The sequence below is a fragment of the Hermetia illucens genome, chromosome 6 (genome assembly GCF_905115235.1).
Source record: "Hermetia illucens chromosome 6, iHerIll2.2.curated.20191125, whole genome shotgun sequence".
NCBI lineage: Eukaryota > Metazoa > Arthropoda > Insecta > Diptera > Stratiomyidae > Hermetia > Hermetia illucens.
This window is the reverse complement of record NC_051854.1, coordinates 39677712-39697604: the sequence shown is the minus strand read 5'-3', so window position 1 is coordinate 39697604 and position 19893 is coordinate 39677712. Positions and strand designations below refer to the sequence as shown.

Here is a 19893-nt window from a genome sequence, read left to right as displayed (position 1 = left end):
GAACTCGGCTTCATTAAGCGTAAGTCCACTACCTCCAACCTGCTTGATTTTACCAACTTTGTCGCCAAATGTCTAAATTCACGACAATAAGTACATACCATTTACACTGATTTCGCTAAAGCCTTCGACACTGTAAATCACAAGATACTTCTATCCAAACTCTCGTCTCTAAGCGTTCCCCTTCCGCTTGTTTACCTTTCCAACCGATCCTGCCGCGTCTTTTTTGACGGCTGCACTTCCCGCTCCTTCTCCGTCTCCTCTGGCGTCCCACAAGGATCTATTCTGCGCCCTTTGTTATTTTAATTTTTATTAACGACCTTCCCCCCTCCTTACTTATCTCTGTTTGCTCTATGCAAACGACCTTAAGCTGTTTTCCACTATATCGTCGCCTATGGACTGTGTTTTCCCCCAATCTAACCTAGACACTCTGGTTCGTTGGGGCTGGACTAATAGTTTAGCGCTGAACGTCAGAAAGTGTCTACTCCCTAAAATCCTCACCCACTTCTTTCTCCTACTCTCTTAACGCACATTCCTTATCCTGCTTAACTTCCACTCAAGACCCCGAAGTCACTTTCGACAATAAGCTCTACTTTGAAACCCATTGCCTCAAAGTCACCAATCGAGCAACAAAATTGTCACGCTTTATGTTCCGCTCCTCCTCTGATTTTGACTCCATCCAAGCCTCCTTAGCTCTCTGCAGTTCCCTCGTGAGGAATACCCTCGAATACTGCTCCGCAATCTGGTCACACTCCCGTAACTGTGATTGTCTTTCCCTTAAAAATGTGCAACGTAAATTCACCCGTTCCCTCTTCTTTAAGAAAAGCTTCCCTCGCATGGACTACCTCTCCCGCCTCCGTTTTCTAAACCTTCCCCTCCTACAACAGCGTAGATCCTATCTGGATCTATGCACATTTTTAAACTTTCCTCGGGTCTGATAGACTGCTCCGCCACTAACGACATCACCTGCCGTCCTGCGTCTCATAGCACACGTAACGCAGACATTTTCAGCATGCCCTTCGCAGAGCTCGAAGTCTACTTTCATTCCTAGACTTTGCCGAAATTACAACGCACAAGAGCTTGGTCCTTTTAACTCCTCTACTTTAAGTAGTTTTAAGCATAGGATAAGACTATTGCTTTCTCCTCCTCCTAAGGGCAATAAGTAATTGGTGTTTACTCTGTTTGTTGTCCGTTAAAATTAAATAAATAAATAAATCAAGATTTACGTAGGGCAAGCAAAACGGCTAGTCCACACCAGGGTGTTAGAACACTTAAGGGAGGCCGAATCCGCTAAAAATAAGAATAACCCACACATAAGGTCCGCGATTACCAGACATATAATAAAACATGGACACCTTTTGTCGCTGGACAAGGCCAATATCTTGAAGGAGGTAAACAATATTAGGAGACTAGATTCCTAGGAGAGTCTCCACATCTCGAAAATTCCACCCGAAAAAGGCTAAACACGGACATGGACAACAAGGAAGCGCCCTCTCACCGGTCCTCTTTGTTCTTGTTATGGACACTGTCACACGGGACAATGTAAACATATATTTCGGGAGCAGTTTACACCCTTCATCAGTACAAAGCTACTTGCTACTAGCTTTGTACTGATGAAGGAGTAGGTTGTTCCCTAAATATACAGGGCCCGACAAAAAAAGGTTCGCACTGCAAGTGGGAAAGAAAATCCAAATTCAAAAGGGGTTTTTCGGGTTTATCATAAAACTGGAGAACAAAGTTGTGCTTCATGTGATTGCATGTGAAGTTCTTATTTTTTGCACCAGCAGAAGTTCTATTCAAAGAATAGAGAAGAGGTTCGTCGAAACGATTTTTTTAATGAAAGTAGATAAATGAAGATATCTATAAACGTCAAATTAAAAGAAATTAATTTTCCCTTTTTTTTTATTTTCGGTCTTTAGTATTTCTAATGACCGCTTTTCGCCCTAATCACCTCTCCAACTCGTGCGGGCATCGATTGGGATTAAGTTTTCAATAAAATCATCCGGAATTTCATTAAACCATATTTTTTCTAAAGTTTCTTCTAGATTCCTTTGCTTTGTTCCTTATCGATCTCTTTTGCAGTCGCCGCTTCATGAACACCCATAAGTTCTCGATGGGGTTCCACTCTGGACTGTTTCCTCGCCATGACAGCAACTGTATGCCAAGCTCCTCTTTTCAAGATGTTACCTGTGAACAAGAACCGTATTGAGGATTAAGCAGATAAAATTTTGACATGGGATAAATTTCGTTTACTTATTGTACGAGCTCTCTGACACGGAGCGCAATCGTCCTGAAACATTACTTCACCAAAGTGCTCATGCAGTGCATCTACCGCCTGAACAACACAATCTTCGATAACTTTTTTGTAGTTTTCTGTGTTGACAGCACCGTTCAGAAACGAGAAACTAAAACGAATATTTTTTTGAGAATGATGGGGTCCTAAGTCCTCATCAACTTAATGCTGGACCGGACCAAATGGGGAGCAACTTACTCCCTCTTTCCTGGTCCACAACAAATGTTACTCAGCGGCACCAAAAAGTATTCAACATGTGACCACAATTGCAAATATCCTACAAAATATTAAAAACTAAAATCCACCAAAGGATTGCACCAAATTTTTGTCGTTTCTGCGTCGATTTTCAGCCACTCTTCCTTCAGGATCTCCTTCATCTGGTTAACATTAGTGAAGTGGCGGTCTCTTAGCCTTTCCTCCAAAGTGCTCCATACATACTCAATTGGGTTGAGGTCGGGGCTTTGGGCTGGTGTTTTAATGACATTTAAGCAATTGTAAAGAAGCCAAAGTTTTTTGTTGTGAGCTGTGTGCGTTGGGTCGTTATCCTGATAAAGCTTATAAATTCGTTCGATTCCGAGTTTCATCGCACTGGCACGCAAATTTTCTTTTAAAATATTAATATAGTATCGGTGGTCGTTAGTCCCGCCATATACCCCCAAACCATCGAACCACCTCCGTCATGCTTCACAGTGGAAACCATATTTCCTTCTTCCAACTCAGTGTTTGGCTTTCTGTACAGAATCACTCTTCCACCACATCCAAAGAGGTTGTATTTGCCTTCGCCTGCAAAAATAAAATCAAACCAAACCCCTGCGGGTCTTCTTACGTATTCCCGAGCAAATTGAATCCTTTCCTTGAGGTTCTTTTCAGATATATCAGGCTTTTTTCGAGCCAATTTTGCGGCATTCGTCTTTGGTCTCTTTTTAATTTCCCTTTCAAGCCAATGCTCTGCAGCCTCAGTCAATTTTTTTGGTCGACCAGATCTGGGCTTCTTGCCAACTGAATTTCCTTCTTTAAACTTTTTAATTATAAAATGCACAGTTGTTCTGGGTCTATTCACTATTTCCGATATTTTGATCTCAGACAGACCACGCTTATAAGGACTCATAATTAAATTTTTCACTTCTACGGGCAACTGTTGCTCTTTGCGACCCATTTCGCTCAAAATCAAAACCAAACTAGGATTAATGCATTTAAAAAAACTCAACACCTCTTGCCTTCAAAATGTGTGATTCTACCTAACGGTACTTTGTGTTTTTGCGTTCCAAAATTCTAACAACTTAGCGATGTCGAATACCTTTTTGCTCGCTAATCTGTGCATATGCAAATAATAACGGTTCCTTTGCTGTGGTATTTTGTTTTTATAATTACAAACACTATTAGAGGAGAAGGTAAGCCATGGCTTGTGACAAATCGACAAGCATTTTTAAGGTTTTGTTTGCAAAACAATCAATCTAAACGAGCAACTACCGCGTTGCGTGGCGTTAATCACAGTAGCTACCCTTCTATGTCTCCGCTGTACTTCTGGTACCTTTTGCTGTTGGTAGATCCGTTTCAACATTGCAACTACCGCGTCCCATGCAGTATTTGATTGCACCATGTACCTTATCAGATTTTTCACCGTTATACGGATATTTAGCTCTGTTTCAAGCCTTTTCCGTGAGCTTTTAAATCTTGGACTGGTGAAGAAAACGTATTCTGCATTTTCACACATAGGACAATCGGGCGATTCATCCAGACCGAACCTATAGAGGTAACTCCTGTATCCACCGTGTCCGGTTAAGAACTGAGTCAAATCGTAACTCGTCTCACCGTGGTTCCGCGTAGTCCACATGGGATAAGCCTATGTATCGGCCCTTCTCCGCCTGTTCCCATGCTGTTTGCTATGCAGTCAATGACTGCATACGCTCACTATGCTTGTTTAGGCTCGCTTCCTGATATTCGTACAGACGACTTGCCTCATCGGTTGATGTTATTCGGTAGGCGCAACATGTTCGGAGAGCGGTTAACCGATCTGCAGCTTGAAGCTGTCTGCGATTTTCTCCGATTTTTATCGCCAACGCCCACACTGGTGGCGCGTATAAACGTACAGAGCTGACAACGCACGATAAGAGTAATCATCGACTGTGCTTCGGGCCGCCTACATTTGGAAGCATCCTTGCCAGTGTTGAGCTGATAGTCGCCGCTTTCTGGACAAGCTTTAAGTGAGGTTTAAAGCTCTGCTTGGAGTCGAATGTTCCTCCCTAGTATTTGAGCGATGGCTGAGAGCTAATAACATGCGCATGTTTCCGCCGCTTTGTAATGACCACCAACTCCGTTTTGTGTTCGGCAAGCTCCAGCCCGTGGTCTTTAAGCCAAAATTGGATCGTCTGTATAGTCTCGTTCGCATATATATGTATTTCGTCGGTGTGATTGTTATGACCGCTCCAACGTCATCTGCGAATCCGACGACAACGGCTTATTTAGCTACTGGAAGCCGTAAAACGCCGTTATACATTAAGTTCCATAACAGAGGGCTCAAAACAGACCCCTGCGGAACTCCTACCGTTATAACATACATCTTCGACCTTTCGTCCGTATCATAAAGTAGTTTCCGCTTCCGGAAGTAATCGAAGATTATATTTAATATATATTTTGGTGTTTGTGCCGCGATGAACGATGATATGGTTCCATCTGGCAGCATTGAACGCGTTCTTGATGTCAAGAGTCACCAATGCGCAGTATTTCCCTTCGTCGTAGGCTTTTCTGGCTAGTTCAAAAACCACTTTGGTATCATCAACCGCTGACCGAGCCTTCCGGAAGCCAAACTGCCTATTCGATAAATATCCGCCACTACCAATTAATGGATATAGCTGGTTGTAGATTACCCGCTCGAGAACCTTGCTTACCTGTTTTCGGGATCAATACAAGCTTTTGTACATATTTTCCACTCTGCGGGGAAGGACGCTTCTTTTAGGCAGTCTGTAAATACCTGTACAAACATGCTTGGTGCCATTTTCATTGCCAATTTCAGCACCTTGACCTTGATTTGATCAATGCCGGGGGCTGCGGCATGCCGGACCCTTTTCACTGCGCCCAAGACTTCGTCTGTGGTTACTGGAGGTAACACTCATTGGTATTATTGGGAAGATTGTTTCCGGATCTAACATCTGTCTGTCTGTCACATTTACTCTCCTCAGAAACGGCTATACCGATTGACACGAAATTTGGTGAGAAGGTGCGAACTATGAACACCCAGAAATGCAGTGACATCTTTCAACGTTGAGATTACAGGGACGGGGGGAAGAAGGTTTCCAATACAAAATTTCTTTTCACCAAATATAGCCATGTTGGGTATCAAATGAAAGGTCTTGATTAGTACTTAGTTTTGACATTCGTTGAAAAGGCGGCGGAGTGGAAGGGGTCGAAAATGATGTTTTCTTTAACGGACCTTTCATACCTGAAGCGCCGAGCTTCCAGTTTCCCGACTTTTTTTATGCTGATACTTTAAAGGATATTTGCAAACACAATACCTGTACAACCCCACATCATTACTGAGGGAGAATGGCACGCAGTTCGTACAACACACCGGGGGTCAAATCCTTCTCCTTTTCTTCTTCGCACTGGGGACGGACTGTCAAAACCCAGCAAATTGAATTTCGACTCATCACAGAATACAACTCGCCTCCAATCGCCCACAGTCCAGTCACGTGTCGTTCCAATGCCCCAATTCTTTTGCTTTTTTCGAGCATAGTCTTCGTCAAAATCGGCTTTTTTACTGGTCTTCGAGCTCTAAGTCTTAATTTATTCAACAATCGCTGCACCGTTCTCACACTAACTGACACATTTTCCCCTTCCGGCAATTCAGTACGTAATCGAGGAGCAGTTGCAAATCTATCTTGCAAGGATGCTTGCTCTAATGACCGCCTAACTCGGAGAGTAATCACCTGCTTCCTCCCGTTTCCTTGTTTTCGTCCCAGACTGCCATCTCTGGCGTACTTTTTTTTAAAAAAAAATCTAATACTTGCCTCAGGACAATTGATTTTTCTCTCTATTTCCGGGTTACTATCACTCCGTTCCCGCAAAACCAGAATACGTCCCTTTTGGTCAACAGTTAACTTTTCCCTTGTGCACGTTTTTTTCACACAAAATTAGGGGTTTCGCTCTCAATCCTTACAAATCTCCAAGCAAACTGGTACTGAACCAAATCTGAATATGACACACAACACGAATATTTAACTTTAAATCCCAAAACAGACATCATTAGGCGAAGCTAAATGTTCTCTAAACGTAATCAAAAAGGTGGAATCATAAAAGTACGTTTGGAGGAATCTACCCTTGCCTATCAGCTTCAGACTGCCTTAAGGGGGTCATCCCGAGTGTCGGATCGGCGAAATCGACTTTTTTTTTTAATGACATTCGAATGACTTCACTAAGAGGACAAGAATTGAAGCCAAGGCTGTACATGTGTATCTTCAAGAAAGCTAAGGTTTATGATCAGTTAAGATTTTACGATTAAACATCACATTCTACTTTTTAAATGCATTTTTCTCGAAACTGCATATTGGAAATCTACTGCCACCATAGCCCAAAATCTATCCAATAAATATAAAATAAAACCTTATTAGGATCGATTCACTGTCTGTCTGTCACACGCACTTTTCTCCAAAACCGCTAAAACGATCCGAACGAAATTTGGTGGACAGATGGGAACTATGAAATCCCACGCATACAACGAGTGGTATAAATTTCAGTGGAGTTTAAAAGGGGGGGGATTCAAAAATTTGTTTTACCGGATATAGTCGTGTTGGGTATCAAATGAAAGGTCCCGCTTAATATTAGGTTGTTGCATATGAAATGACCGTTTTGGCAATCAAGTGAAGTTAGTTGCGATTTTGGTGTATCAAACCAGCACCAGTTGGCGCTGTTGGTGTTGAATATTGAAGTATAAATACTACATTTAATCAAAGAGTCATTTCAGTTTTGACCATCGTTTGGATAACAGGGAACAGAAAGGAAAAAAAGGATCGAAAAGAGCCAAGAACGTATACTTTTTCTGTATGAGTTCAAACTCGGTCATATTAACAGCGCATTTGGAGCTGATACGGTAACCGAACGAACCACACGGCGGTGGTACGAAAAATTCCAGTCAGGCGACGTAAACCTTCAAAGTGAGCCACGTGGACATCCAGGACAATCGATTGACAACGAGGAGCTGCGTTTGCTAGTCGAATCCGACACACGTCAGTCTGTGAGGGACATTGCAGAGAAACTGGTCGTACACTATTCGACAGTTTCCCGGCACTTGCAACAACTTGGAAAGGTGAAAAAGCTCGACAAATGGGTTCCGCATGCTCTTACGGAGCAAAACATGGCGCTTCAAATGGAAATTTGCAGTTCTTTACTCACCTGCAACAGAACCGATCCCTTTTTGCATAGAATAGTGACATGTGATAAAAGGTGGATATTATACGGCAATCGCCGCCAATCAGCACAATGGCTAGATGCTGATGAGCCACCGAAGCATAGGCCGAAACCGAGCCTCCATCCGAAGAAGGCATTGGTGACTGTTGGGTGGTTTACAGCTGGAGTTATCCACTGTTCTTTTTTGGCACCTGGAGAAACGTTAAATGCACAGAAATACTGTGCCCAACTCGAGGAAATGCACCAAAAATTGAGTATTCAACGGCCGAGATTGGTCAAAAGAGATGATGTGATACTCCTTCACGACAATGCACGACCTCATGTTTCCAGAACAACGGTTCAAAAATTGAACGCATTGCAGTATGAGACTCTGCCTCATCCACTATATTCACCGGACCTTTCGCCAACCGACTACCACTTTAATAAGCAAAGTGTCCAATTTAAACCTGTGAAGGTATTGGAGATATCCTCCATGTCCTGTGAGAAACTGGGTGAGATGATAATTAATCTCACCGTGTCGTCTCTCCAACCACTCCTTGATGGCAGGAATGAGCCTTTCCCAAGCGTTCCCACCGCTCTTACCATCTATTTATGGATCTCTCCCTCTCGGCGTTCTTCCTCTGCAATAAGGGAGAAATTGGCTTCGCATGGTATATATTCGCTATCTCATCTGCCAAGATGTCTTTTTTTTTTTTTTTTGAGGAGGTGGAAATCTTCAAAAGACTCTGGCCTGGGGGGCCCCGCGGGGTTCGTACCGCGTCTTCCTCACTTCTTCTGTTTTTCGCAGTTTTTCCTGGATTACAGCGATCATGGAATTGATCGCATCCTAGTCTTCCTGGCAGGCTACCATTCTTCCGACAAAATTTTCCGGTGATAGCACTTCACCTAGAGTTTCCTGGAAGAAAACGTGCGCCGGGTCCTCTGGGACCCCGCAGTTTGGACAATTAGGCGAGGTGTCCAATTTAAACCTGTACAGGTATTGACGGTATCCTCCATGGCCGGTGAGAAACTGGGTGAGATTATAATTGATCTCCCCATGCTTTCTCTCCAGCCACTCCCCGATGGAAGGGATCAAGCTGTAAGTCCAACGACCCTTTTCTAACTGGTCCCATCGCTGTTGCCACCTGCTTATGGATCTCTCCCTTTCGGCTTTTTTCACCTGAGATAAGGGAGAGATGGACCTGGTGTTATAAATGTTCATCATTTCGGTTGCCAGGATGTCAATCGGCATCATTCCCGAGATGACGAACGCTGCATCGTCTGAGACGGTCCTGAAGGCAGAACACACCCTTAGGGATGTTCTTCTGTAGACCGCACTCAGTTTATGTGTATTGCCTAAAACCTGCAGTGCTTTTCCCCAAACTGGGACTGCATACAGCATGATAGAGCTCACCACCCTGGCTATGAGCAGCCTGCAAGTATGCCGCGGGCCTCCTACGTTCGGCATCACCCTTGCCAGACAAATACTCGTGGTGGATACTCGTTTACAAGGATGCTCTATGTGCTGGTTAAAATTAAGTCCTCCGTCTATCATCACCTCCAAGTATTTGATGGCCGGCTTGGAAGTGATGATACGATTCCCGATTCTAATGCAGGCGTAATTTCTTTTGCGGTGCTTAGTGATGAGGACCGCTTCCGTCTTTTCCTCCGCGAGTGCTAGTCCAGCACTCTCTAACCAAGCCTTAATAACACTGATTGCTTCGCTTGAGTACAACTCAGCATCCTCGAGATGCTTTGCGACCACAACCAGTGCTATATCATCGGCGTAACCCACCACCTCCTCCGGAACCGGAAGGTTGAGCACATCATTATACATGATGTTCCACAGTAGTGGGCCCAGTACAGAGCCCTGAGGGACACCCGCGGAGACAACGTACTCTTTGGATCCGTCATAGGTATCATACCAGAGTGTCCGCTCTTTCAAGTAGCTATCGATAATAGCGGCGAGGTAGGTGGGAACACCAATCGTCGCCAGAGACTTTCGTATAAGGTTCCAATTGGCCGAGTTAAATGCATTCCTCACATCTAGGGTCACCACCACGCAATATTTGCTGGTACAACCCCTTCCGTGCATTGCATTTTCGGCCAAGCCAGTAACCATTTTGATGGCATCGATGGTTGATCTGGCTTTCCGGAACCCATACTGCCTATCTGAAAGGCCCCCTTGGCTCTCGACGACTGGAAGTAATCTATTATAAATGGCCCGCTCCAACATTTTCCCCATAGTGTCTAGAAGACATATGGGTCTATAGAAGGACGGTTCATCTGGAGGTTTGCCAGCCTTAGGCAATAGTACCAGCTTCTGCCGCTTCCATGGTGCAGGAAAAATACCCTCCGACATGCACGTTTCAAACAGCTCCGCGAACATATCCGGTCTACTTTTGACAGCAAGTTTGAGAGCTTTATTCGGTATGCCGTCAAGACCCGGGGCTTTACTGTCGCCTATTCGACTGCAGATCTCTAGCAGCTCGTCTCTGGTGACTGGTGGAATCGGCGTCACATTTAGGGGGCGCTGGAAGGTGTCAGCACCCCTCTCTTGCTGGGGATATAACCCCTGGATTATTTTCAACAAGAGCATAGGGAACGTGATCTGCGGAGACGATCGGCCTCTGAATCGTCCTGTCACGATTTTATAGGCGCTACCCCACGGATTTATGTCCGCTTCCGAACAGAGCCCCTTAAAACATTCCCTCTTACTCCGCTGGATGGCGAGCTTGAGGTTCTTGCGAGCTTCCCTATAGGCATGCTCCTTTTGCCCCTGATCGATCCTACCTATTGCCCTCTGAGCCGTTCGTCTGGCCCTGTGGCAAATCGATCGAAGATTGGCAAGTTCACTATTCCACCAATAATTGGGCCTTCTAGTGTGGAATGAACATCTCCTAGGCATCGACGCTTCACATGCTTTAGAGATGCTCTGTGTGACATGGAGAGCTCTATCCGTGAAGGTGCCTGCTTTGCTAGGCAAGTCTAGCCACACCTCCATGAATGTCTGCTCATCCATCGCTTTGGCAGACCATCCTGGTGTTCCTCTGGATTTCGGCTTCCGGGGTGCGGGTCTCCTGCCTTGTGGCTCCATCCTTAGTTCAAAGGTGATTGCCTGGTGGTTGCTGTACGTGAAGTCCTCAATAACTTGCCAGGACATGTCACGTGCTAACGCAGGGCTGATAAAAATCAGATCTACAATTGACCCAGTTCCCCCTTTCCGATAAGTGTTTATATCGCCTTCGTTGGCCAGAACCACATCCAACTGGGCGAATGCTTCTAATAAGCGCCGCCCCCTTGCGTTAGTCTCTTTGCTGCCCCACTCGATAGCCTACGCATTAAAGTCACCGGCTATCACCTTTGGACTCCGTCCCTTTGCATCGTGAACAAGATCGTCTAACAGCTCTTCAAACTCGAGCAGTGTGAGGCTCGGTGGGGCGTAATAGGTATATATGAATATACCGCTTATTTTTGCCCACACAAAGCCTCTAGCCGCCTGACCCATGCTATATTGTATGGCTTGACGACCGCACGCCCATATCGCCGCTCCACCAGTCGAATCTGTGACCCATACAGCACCGTCAAGATTTCTATACGGTTCACTAATGATAGCAATCTCCATTGCGGATTCGTAAGTGGTATGCGCAAGCAAATCTTGTGCGACCCTGCAATGATTAAGGTTTATTTGTATTAACCTCATTTTTTCACTGCAGTTAACACCTTCCTAAATTCTGGGCATTTCCCACTTCCGGCAATATGCCGGTTATCCCTTCCCTCCTTTTCTTCGCACAAAATGCATTTGGGGTCTCCATTGCACTCCTTGGCAATATGTCCTTTTTCCCCACATCTTCGACATCGATCGGACCGATCGATGCCGCTAGTGCATGCCTTCGCGAAGTGTCCAAACATTAGGCATTTGAAGCACCTTTTTAAGGAGATCTGTTCCCTTAGTCGGCAAACAACCCATCCAATCCGAACCTTCCCCACGGCCAACAACTTCTGCGCTGACTCCACTGGCAGTCGCATTGTGGCCGTTTGAGTACCGCCATAAGCCTTTCTTAGACTCACGATGGATTCTTCCCTGAAATCCTTCAACTTGAATTGTTCCTTCAAGGCAGTGCAGATCTCTTCTCTGGATGTTACCTCATCGAGATCCTTGCACTGAATATAGATCTCATGTTTTTGGGAACGAACCGCGACATTCTCCCCAAGTGAGTTTAAAACTTGGTTACGAAAGTCGTCAGTTTTACCTACCCCGGGTTTTTTTCAGCTCAAACATGAGATCACCTTTCTGGGTCCTCCGGATATTGCTAACATTTCCGCCTAGGTCTTTTAGGTCGGGGTCAGATTTCACCTTCTTCAGTATCTCCGCATATGTTAGATGTCCTCTGCTGGAGATTACAATTGCCTCCGGGCGAATTCGCACCTTTGGTTTCTTATTTCTTTTTTTATTCACGACCTTAGTCCAACCATCGTTCCTATTTTCTTTCAGTTTCGGTTCGCTAGCCGACTTTCCTACTTTTGGTACTTTGGGCCCTTCTGAACTTTTAGTTCCCTTTGTTGGACTGGTCAAGACCCCTTTTTTCCTTTTTGGGGCCTGTTGATTCGCCAAAGCTTCCCCCTCCTTGTCTCTCACTCTTTTACTTGAGCGAAGGTCGGCGACTTTGTGCTTGGGTGTCACTTGAGTCGCCTGTGACACTGTTGAGGCTGGGATGTCCGGCTTTTCCTTAGGCTTTCTTATTTCTTCCTGTGACCTATTATAAAGCACCCTGATGGCTCTCACCATGTTCTTAATGGCTTGGTGTACGTTGTGCTTGTCCTTGATGAATTCGGACAGCTCAACTATTTTAGTCCCAAGCTGCATAAAAGGTAGTTCTTCTGGGTCAGGGCCAAGATGTCTGTCCGTCTGTCTGTCTGTCTGTCTGTCTGTCTGTCCGTCCGTCTGTCTGTCTGTCTGTCGCAGGCACTTTTCTCAGAAAGGGCTATACCGATTGACACGAAAGTTAGTGAGAAGGTGGGACCTGTGGACCCCCAGACATGCAGTGATTGGTATCCTTCTACGTTGAGATTTAGGGGGGTCCCCATACATGTAAAAGGGGGATGTAAAATTTTTTTTCACCAAACATAGTCATGTGGGGTATCAAATGAAAGGTCTCGATTAGTACTTTTCGAAGCCGGTCTTAGTTTTGAGACTTGTTGCTCATTAAAGAAATTTAATTCTAGTTTGCGGACTGTAGTTAAGTCCGCACGTTAAAATACCGTTTAATTTTTTTCTTTAAGATGATCCCAGCGCCCTCTAGCGTGGCAGCAGGAAAGCACCTCGTTTTGGAGATGGGTGTATAAATTGCTCTGTATTGCAATAATGAATTATGCTATCGGGCTGAAAAAATTACTACGCATGCTCAAGATATTAATGAACATATAGTGAAAAACTCGTATTTGTATCTTTATCCAGTTCTTCACAAAATTTTTTTTAAAAAAGCGGAAAACAGACGGGATGACCCCCTTAAAATAACTTTCATTCTGGAAATCCTATCGATAACAGAAATAACTATAATTAAAATTAACAACTTAATCGATATACGCCTTAAGTCAGCGGTAGTTGCCTTAACTATCACTACTCATTAGTGTCAATTAATAACCCAAGGACCCAAGGAGGTCAAAATCAAATCAAATTTGAAAAAAATTACATCCTCGCGATAATCTACAAATAAAACTTTTTCCTGATTTTATCTGGGAAAATATTTTTCTTAATATGAGGACCATTCATTTCATTTATCCATCATCTGTGATTTTATGGTATTCACCCAAAGAAGAAGAAAATTGATATGAAAATTGCGTCTGCCGGAATTGTGAAGATGCTCAGCGACACAAAAATCACCCTCATGGATATCTGTATATAAATTCATCAACTCCAGTCATTTGAAATCTTCAATTTTTCAGTATGAAAGTGACATAGTGAGAAATATGATAAAAGCTTGTAGTGTTAATTTATTGGTCCGTAATTCTAGTAATATTTACGTAAAAATTGAATTTGCATAAAAGAATTTCTTTTGTGATGTTTAGAATTCGAGAGGAGATTGACTTAGTCCAACTGGTTCCACGTTCTCGTGTCTTAGCACTGTAGCATGCTTCCCCTACTTGAAGTAACAATGTAGAGTCACTCTATTAGATTGTATCTAAATTGAATTAGCATTACCACCTTTCTCATGAAACTACACCACGAGTAAATTGATTTTATCGTTAGTTGGACACTTTAAGCACATCCCACGAAACACTTGAAAATGACCAGCCCCACCCAGTCATATTTGATTATTCTTTTGCTTTGGAAATTTTAGAATGATATTGAACAGATATACATCTCATATACCTAAATACAACACTCACACACATTTAAAACGCCAACTAAACAAATTTCAGAGCACAACAATGCCCGTCCTGTCACTTCACAATTCATATAATCTACCATCGGGATCAGCCAGTTACTCTTTAGGTCTAAGCGGAGCCCCCGTCGTGCCCTCCTATACGCACCCCTCTATAAGCGGAGTGGTGGGGAGTGGAGTGGGGACAGTTCTCGGGACCGGTCTAGCAGGAACATCAACAGCTGCAACATCAATGTTTCCTCCCATGGGAACGCTTCCCTCAAGTGTGTTGACAAGTGCTCTGCCTCCCAGTTTCGGAGTTGGAGGGTCCACCTCGTATACGACCTACTCAAATCCAATTCTGACATCGAAGCTGAAACCGTTGGACGAAATCGATTTGGGAGTCGGGCGTTTTGGTAACCGGGCGAGTTCACCCTGCTCGCCAATTCCACCACCAAGTAACTGGGGCCTGGATGGCTTCAGTGATTCTGTGAATCCCAGCTATATGCCACGATCACTTGGACTAGGAGGACTGGACTTAGAAAGTGAGTATCCAAACTAAACAATTCTACTTTGCATGCAGCTGCACATTTTAGAGCCTATATTTTAATAGCCTATACAAATTCAGGAATATAACTCGAAAAGGATATTAGACTGCCTTCAGTGCATAGGCTTTTGAAATATTATTTTGTTTTTCGCAAAGCACACCGGAAAATTTTATTTAATTATGATTAAATTTGAACAAAGGAAGACTGCGACGGAGTTAGTGGATTTTCTACCTTCCTCTACGCCCATTTTGTCCTTATAACAATATATGACGGATTTTTTCAAATGTTTTGCTTCAGTTTATAAAATTTAATTAATTTCAATCCATTTACAAATGGGGCTACGTTCCACTTCAACTAATTACGCTGTCGGACTTCTAAATAAACACCTCCCTGTCATCAGAGGAATCGTTTGACACATTACTTCGGACTAGCCTTCCCGCTCTCCCGGCTTTGGAAGCCTTCAATTCCGGGAGTTCCTTTAACCAACGGGAGGGAGGGGAATTCAAGAAACCCCTTGCCATCCGGACTCTCCGCCGGTCGAATCCTATCTTCTTCGACTAAGAAGAGCAAAACTCTTCAGCATCTCTCTGAAAATGTTGTCTGGAGAGTGCTCCCCTGTGTCTGCATAAAGCTGCTACACGAAACCCGTCCCAACTTTCATAAAAGAAAAAGGTCAGTTCAGCGTCGTCCGCCACTCCATTGTAGAACACACAATCAGGAGATCGCGCCTTCCCAATCCTGTGCAGGTAATACTGAACACCTCTGTAATGAAACTAATAAAAATATGATAATCAAACGACCATTTTTAATGGCCGAGGACGAGCTAGAGAGAAAAGCTATCCCAAAAACCTAAAAAGTTGGCGAAATTGACGGTGAAGGTTCGCCCGCAGATACTGAAACTCCATCAAAGTGCTCAGTTGACACGTTCTTGCACGCCTCTATGGTAGCCACTAATCATCTGAAGCAAGATCGAGACTGTGGTCCGCCGTGGATCTCCCCTCTCGATTGCGACTCTAGGGGCCGGAGGCTTATAGTTCCACGGGCGCAGTCGAGGTTTAGCTCGCGTTCTGGTTTATTTCGTTAGGCCGTCGCGAATTCCCTTGTTCGTTGCGTTATTTTTAGATCCGGTGTGGACCCACGCAGATACGTCAATTTTGAACATATGACACGTGGGGGATCAGATCGCTCAAAGGACCGCCTCCCCTGCACCTGGCTAACACAAAAGCATGCAAGAATGTGTTAACCGAGCAGTTTCATGGAGCTTCAGCATTTGCGGGCGGACCTTAATTCGCCAACTTTTTAGGTTTTTCGGATAGCTCTTCCCACTAGGTCGTCTTCGGCCACTCAGGATGGTCGTTTGACCATCATTTTTCCATTAGTTTTATTACAAATGGCGCCCAACGTGGGCCCCAACATTTCCTGGATCAGGCCTAATATTTCTCCTTTACAGTTATTACAGTAATTTGATTCAGTGGAAGATAGCCTATTCCGGTTCACAACTTCGTTTGGTGGTGTCACGTACACTTGTCTTGACATTTCTAGTTTTAAGGTTTCACGCCTTTCCCCCGGGAGCAAGTGTTCCTAAGCCTCAATGTCATTCCCCACCCTTGTAACGGAGAGTTTCCTGCCCTATCCTTGGTAGAATACCACAAGGGCTAGCCGTTTGCTGTGTTTGTCTTTGAGACTAAACTTCTCGTAGGTGATTGCCTTTCAGAAATCTCTAGATCTACGGACCTTTCTGGCTAAATGCTGAAAGGTATTGCAGTCCGAGCTTCTGAGGAATGTCTTTCCCTACCTTTATGTGAAACGGCTATTTCTTCGTTTTAGAATTTGAAAAACTAAACATTCTTTCTTCTTCGTAGGGATCAAGTGGCGAGTAAGATGAATTCTTGATGGATTACGGAGGTAGTCAGTTACAAGTTGTGCCATTTCGTCCACAATGATTCATCTCTGCTCTCTGATTCCAAACGAAGAAGATTGCATTTTCGCGATCCCTTTTGCTTATTTTATTATCTAGTTCTCTGGGAAGGGGAACAACTCGACTGTTGTTTCTTCCTTAATATGCTCTGTGGGCGGAGGCTTTTTTGCACACATGTACAACAAAAATGCTGAGGTTGAGATGACATTTTGGTCATCTCAAAGTAAGCTGGGTTAGGAAGTAATCAATCTCACCGTGCGTTTGGTTCAGCCACGGGTCTAAATTGTCGATGACCTGCGCAGTTCATCTACCTCTTGGCTCATTCCACAAAGAGCCTTGCCACTCGGTAAGGGTGCGTTGACGTTCTTTACGGGCACCCATCTCCCTTAAGATTTCACCTTTATGGCGGCATGGCAACGGAAATCACCCCCGCGACCACCATCACGGCCGGTTCTGAGACTATTTGATAAGCAGGCGCCACTCGCAAAGCTCCTCATCTCTGCACTTAAGGATATAGATATAGGATCCCCAAAATTCGCCATTAGCCTGCTCAAGGCCGAGACTCCAGTTGCAGCCCTGTTCGCGACTGCTTTGATTTGCTCAAAGAAGCGCATCTTCGAGTTGAGCATTAAACCAAGGTATTTAACCGATGATTTTAATTCTATAGTCAACTCGAAGATCGATATGGGACGCAGGGTCGGGATTTTCTTTCTTGTCAAGATGACTACTTTTCCAGCGTAAGGCTGAAACCATGAACAGTCATCCATCCATCCTCTAACGTCTCATATAGCAGTGAACGGGCTTTCAGATAATCCCTCAATATCCGCAAGAGATAGCTTAGCACGTGGAATGAGTTTTCTAATGAGCCTAGCATATCTGTCTATCTTAGGGAATTGAATGCATGAGGAGCACTATACGTCGAGATTTACTCTTGATGAGCTTTTCGATCACCCTTCCGGCTGTGTCAGGCAAACACAGCGAACGGTATACGGATCGCAACTCCGGGTCTCCTTTTCCCTTGCTGGTCAGCGCGAGTCTGGCCACCTTCCTGCGACAAGGAAAAATATCCTCCTTCAAGCAAGCGTTGAACGTTCCAAGCAGTAAGTCTGGCCGTTGACATAACACCAGTTTGTAAACTTCAGCTGGGTTACCATTAGGACCTGGCACCTTCTTGTTTTTCATGATTAGAACCGCCTCTTTGAGCTCTCTCACTGTGGAAAGGGGCAATCCTCGACGCTTTGCCCGTTGCTGACATCAACACGTACACTGAATTTACGACAGTGCCAACTGCGACACTACCACCCCCCGGAGCGCTCTCCAAACTGTTCTGCCTGCTCGAAGAGCTGCGACGAACTTCCCGATGTTCACCCTCACCACATTTCTCAGGCAGGGGGAGCGTCGAAACGTTGATTTGGATCCGGTGTTTAAAACTACGAGCCCGGTTCTCGCCACCATTTCCAAAATCCGTTTTCCTCTGGAGTCTGGCTGAGGCATGCAGCATTCAAGAGTTCTAGCATTAAAATCACCGCCTTGCCGATTTTCGCCTTCGTACCCGAAACGACGTCTTCCAGAACATCAAGGCGGCGTCGAAAGTCCGGCATCATCTGATTAGGCGTCAGGTAAACCCTAAAAAACGTTATCCCTAAACACCGAATCCAGACGAACCCAATCCCTCAGCCTTGGGTAAATGGTGAATAGTTGCACTCGAGTGCATGTTTATTTATAAAATGCGCCCTTTCCAATTCTGCCCTAAAGATTGGACACCGTCCCGAGTCCGCAGTGTGTGCGCCACGATCCCTGCAGAGAACACAACTTTCGCTTTTATTGCAGAGCTTCGCTTGGTGGCCTACCTCGCCTCCGATATGCTCCGGTCCCTTGCAAGTTGCTGACGAGTGTCCATACTCCATACTCCTGTACCACTTGGTGGGGCTATTCGCATTCCTACCCTGCATACTACCCCTCCAATTTTGATTATCCGGCTGCTAAAGGATTTCCTCGGATATTGCTCGGCGACTTCCACCACGGAAAGAATTTTGGCCTCGAGCATTTACAGAGGTGATACCTATCCGGGCATTGGTTACCTCTGGACATTTGGCTTAATGCAGAGTCCGACGGTCTAGTCCTTCTTCGTTTCCTCGTGTTCTTTTGCTACTGGGTTTTGATTTGTAGCCGCTTTGCAGTGATGAGTGTATTTGGACTTGCGGAATTCAGCTATTTGCAACATCAAATAATTCCAACTAACTAAGTCGAAAAACCTTTGAATAATAACAAATTCACCTTGGCTCATAGAAAACAGTAGCTCACATCGAGATCTAAATACTCCTCCTAATGAAATATTACAAACTTTAGGGAGGATTTTTTCTTTCTTTAGTCAGGTGCGCCCTTTTGATGCCACAAACTTTTAAGACAACGACAGCTGTGGTAAAAACAAGGAGGTAAAGTTCAGCCCTTAACATCCAGGAAAAATAGCAACTCTCCCACCCTGCAGTCAGACATCTCCTTAAAGTCCTCAAAAAATGGTTTAGTTATGTCCCTAGCCTGGCCTTAGCTAGAGATGAGCAATCATCAAAAGTGCCTGAGAGTTTCTTCCTCCTTTCCGCAGCTTCGGCAATTCGTATCGTAGAGTGTGCCAAGACAGGGGACATGGTCCCCTATAGGCCAGTACCCCATGCAGACTGCCATAATCTTGTACGTATTCGCACGCGTCTGGTACAAGAGCTCAATTTTTGTTATAGACGTGCCAAACCTTCCTTGACTGGACGCACCTGGTGAGCATTCGTCATCTTGGGCCTGCGGCTGCTAAGTAGTGCGAGTAGATTCCACACATAACAGTCGTCCGCAGGACACAGATTCTGCCCCCAAAGGACTGCCAAGAGCCAACCCCGGCTTGGTCAGTCCGTCAACCCGTTCATTCCCCAATATGTTTCTATAATCGAAAAGCCAAACAAGAGTCACTTCGACCGTACTGCCGAGACTGTTTCTCCACTACAACACCAGCATAGAAACTGTCACCATTGAGTACAAGATATGTCGCCGGTCTTCTCTGCCTTGATTGGAAGGTCCACAGCAGAGTTCCTCGTGAAGTTCGACTTGTGAGGCGTTGTCCATAAAGAATGCCAAGAGTTCCCAAAGTACTTCGGTTCGGATTCACGTAGTCTGATAGCATTACACCCTAAAAGTACCTAATCTGGAGGTGTAAGAGTACATTGAGAGCTTCTCTCAGGGAAGACTGCAGATCCCTAGTATTAGCTGCACACGAGATCCTTTGAATTAAACTTTGTTCTGTTATACTTTTTGCACAGCGTCTGTCACCATACAATAGAATGGTCTTTTAGGATGAGATGAAGTACGGCTGTGTGCATCCAGACAACCATCCTTGGCCGGAGACCC

General features: G+C 44.8%; 1 protein-coding gene across 10 annotated transcripts in view; it reads left to right on the top strand.

Annotated features, from left to right (window-relative positions):
- LOC119658882 (RIMS-binding protein 2) overlaps positions 1-19893 on the top strand; it is a 307235-nt gene that overhangs the window by 153261 nt on the left and 134081 nt on the right. For all 10 annotated transcript variants that reach the window (XM_038066659.1, XM_038066667.1, XM_038066666.1 and 7 more), the window contains one exon: positions 14096-14582. In XM_038066659.1, the coding sequence (XP_037922587.1) occupies positions 14096-14582 (487 nt within the window). The remainder of the gene's footprint in view (positions 1-14095; positions 14583-19893) is intronic.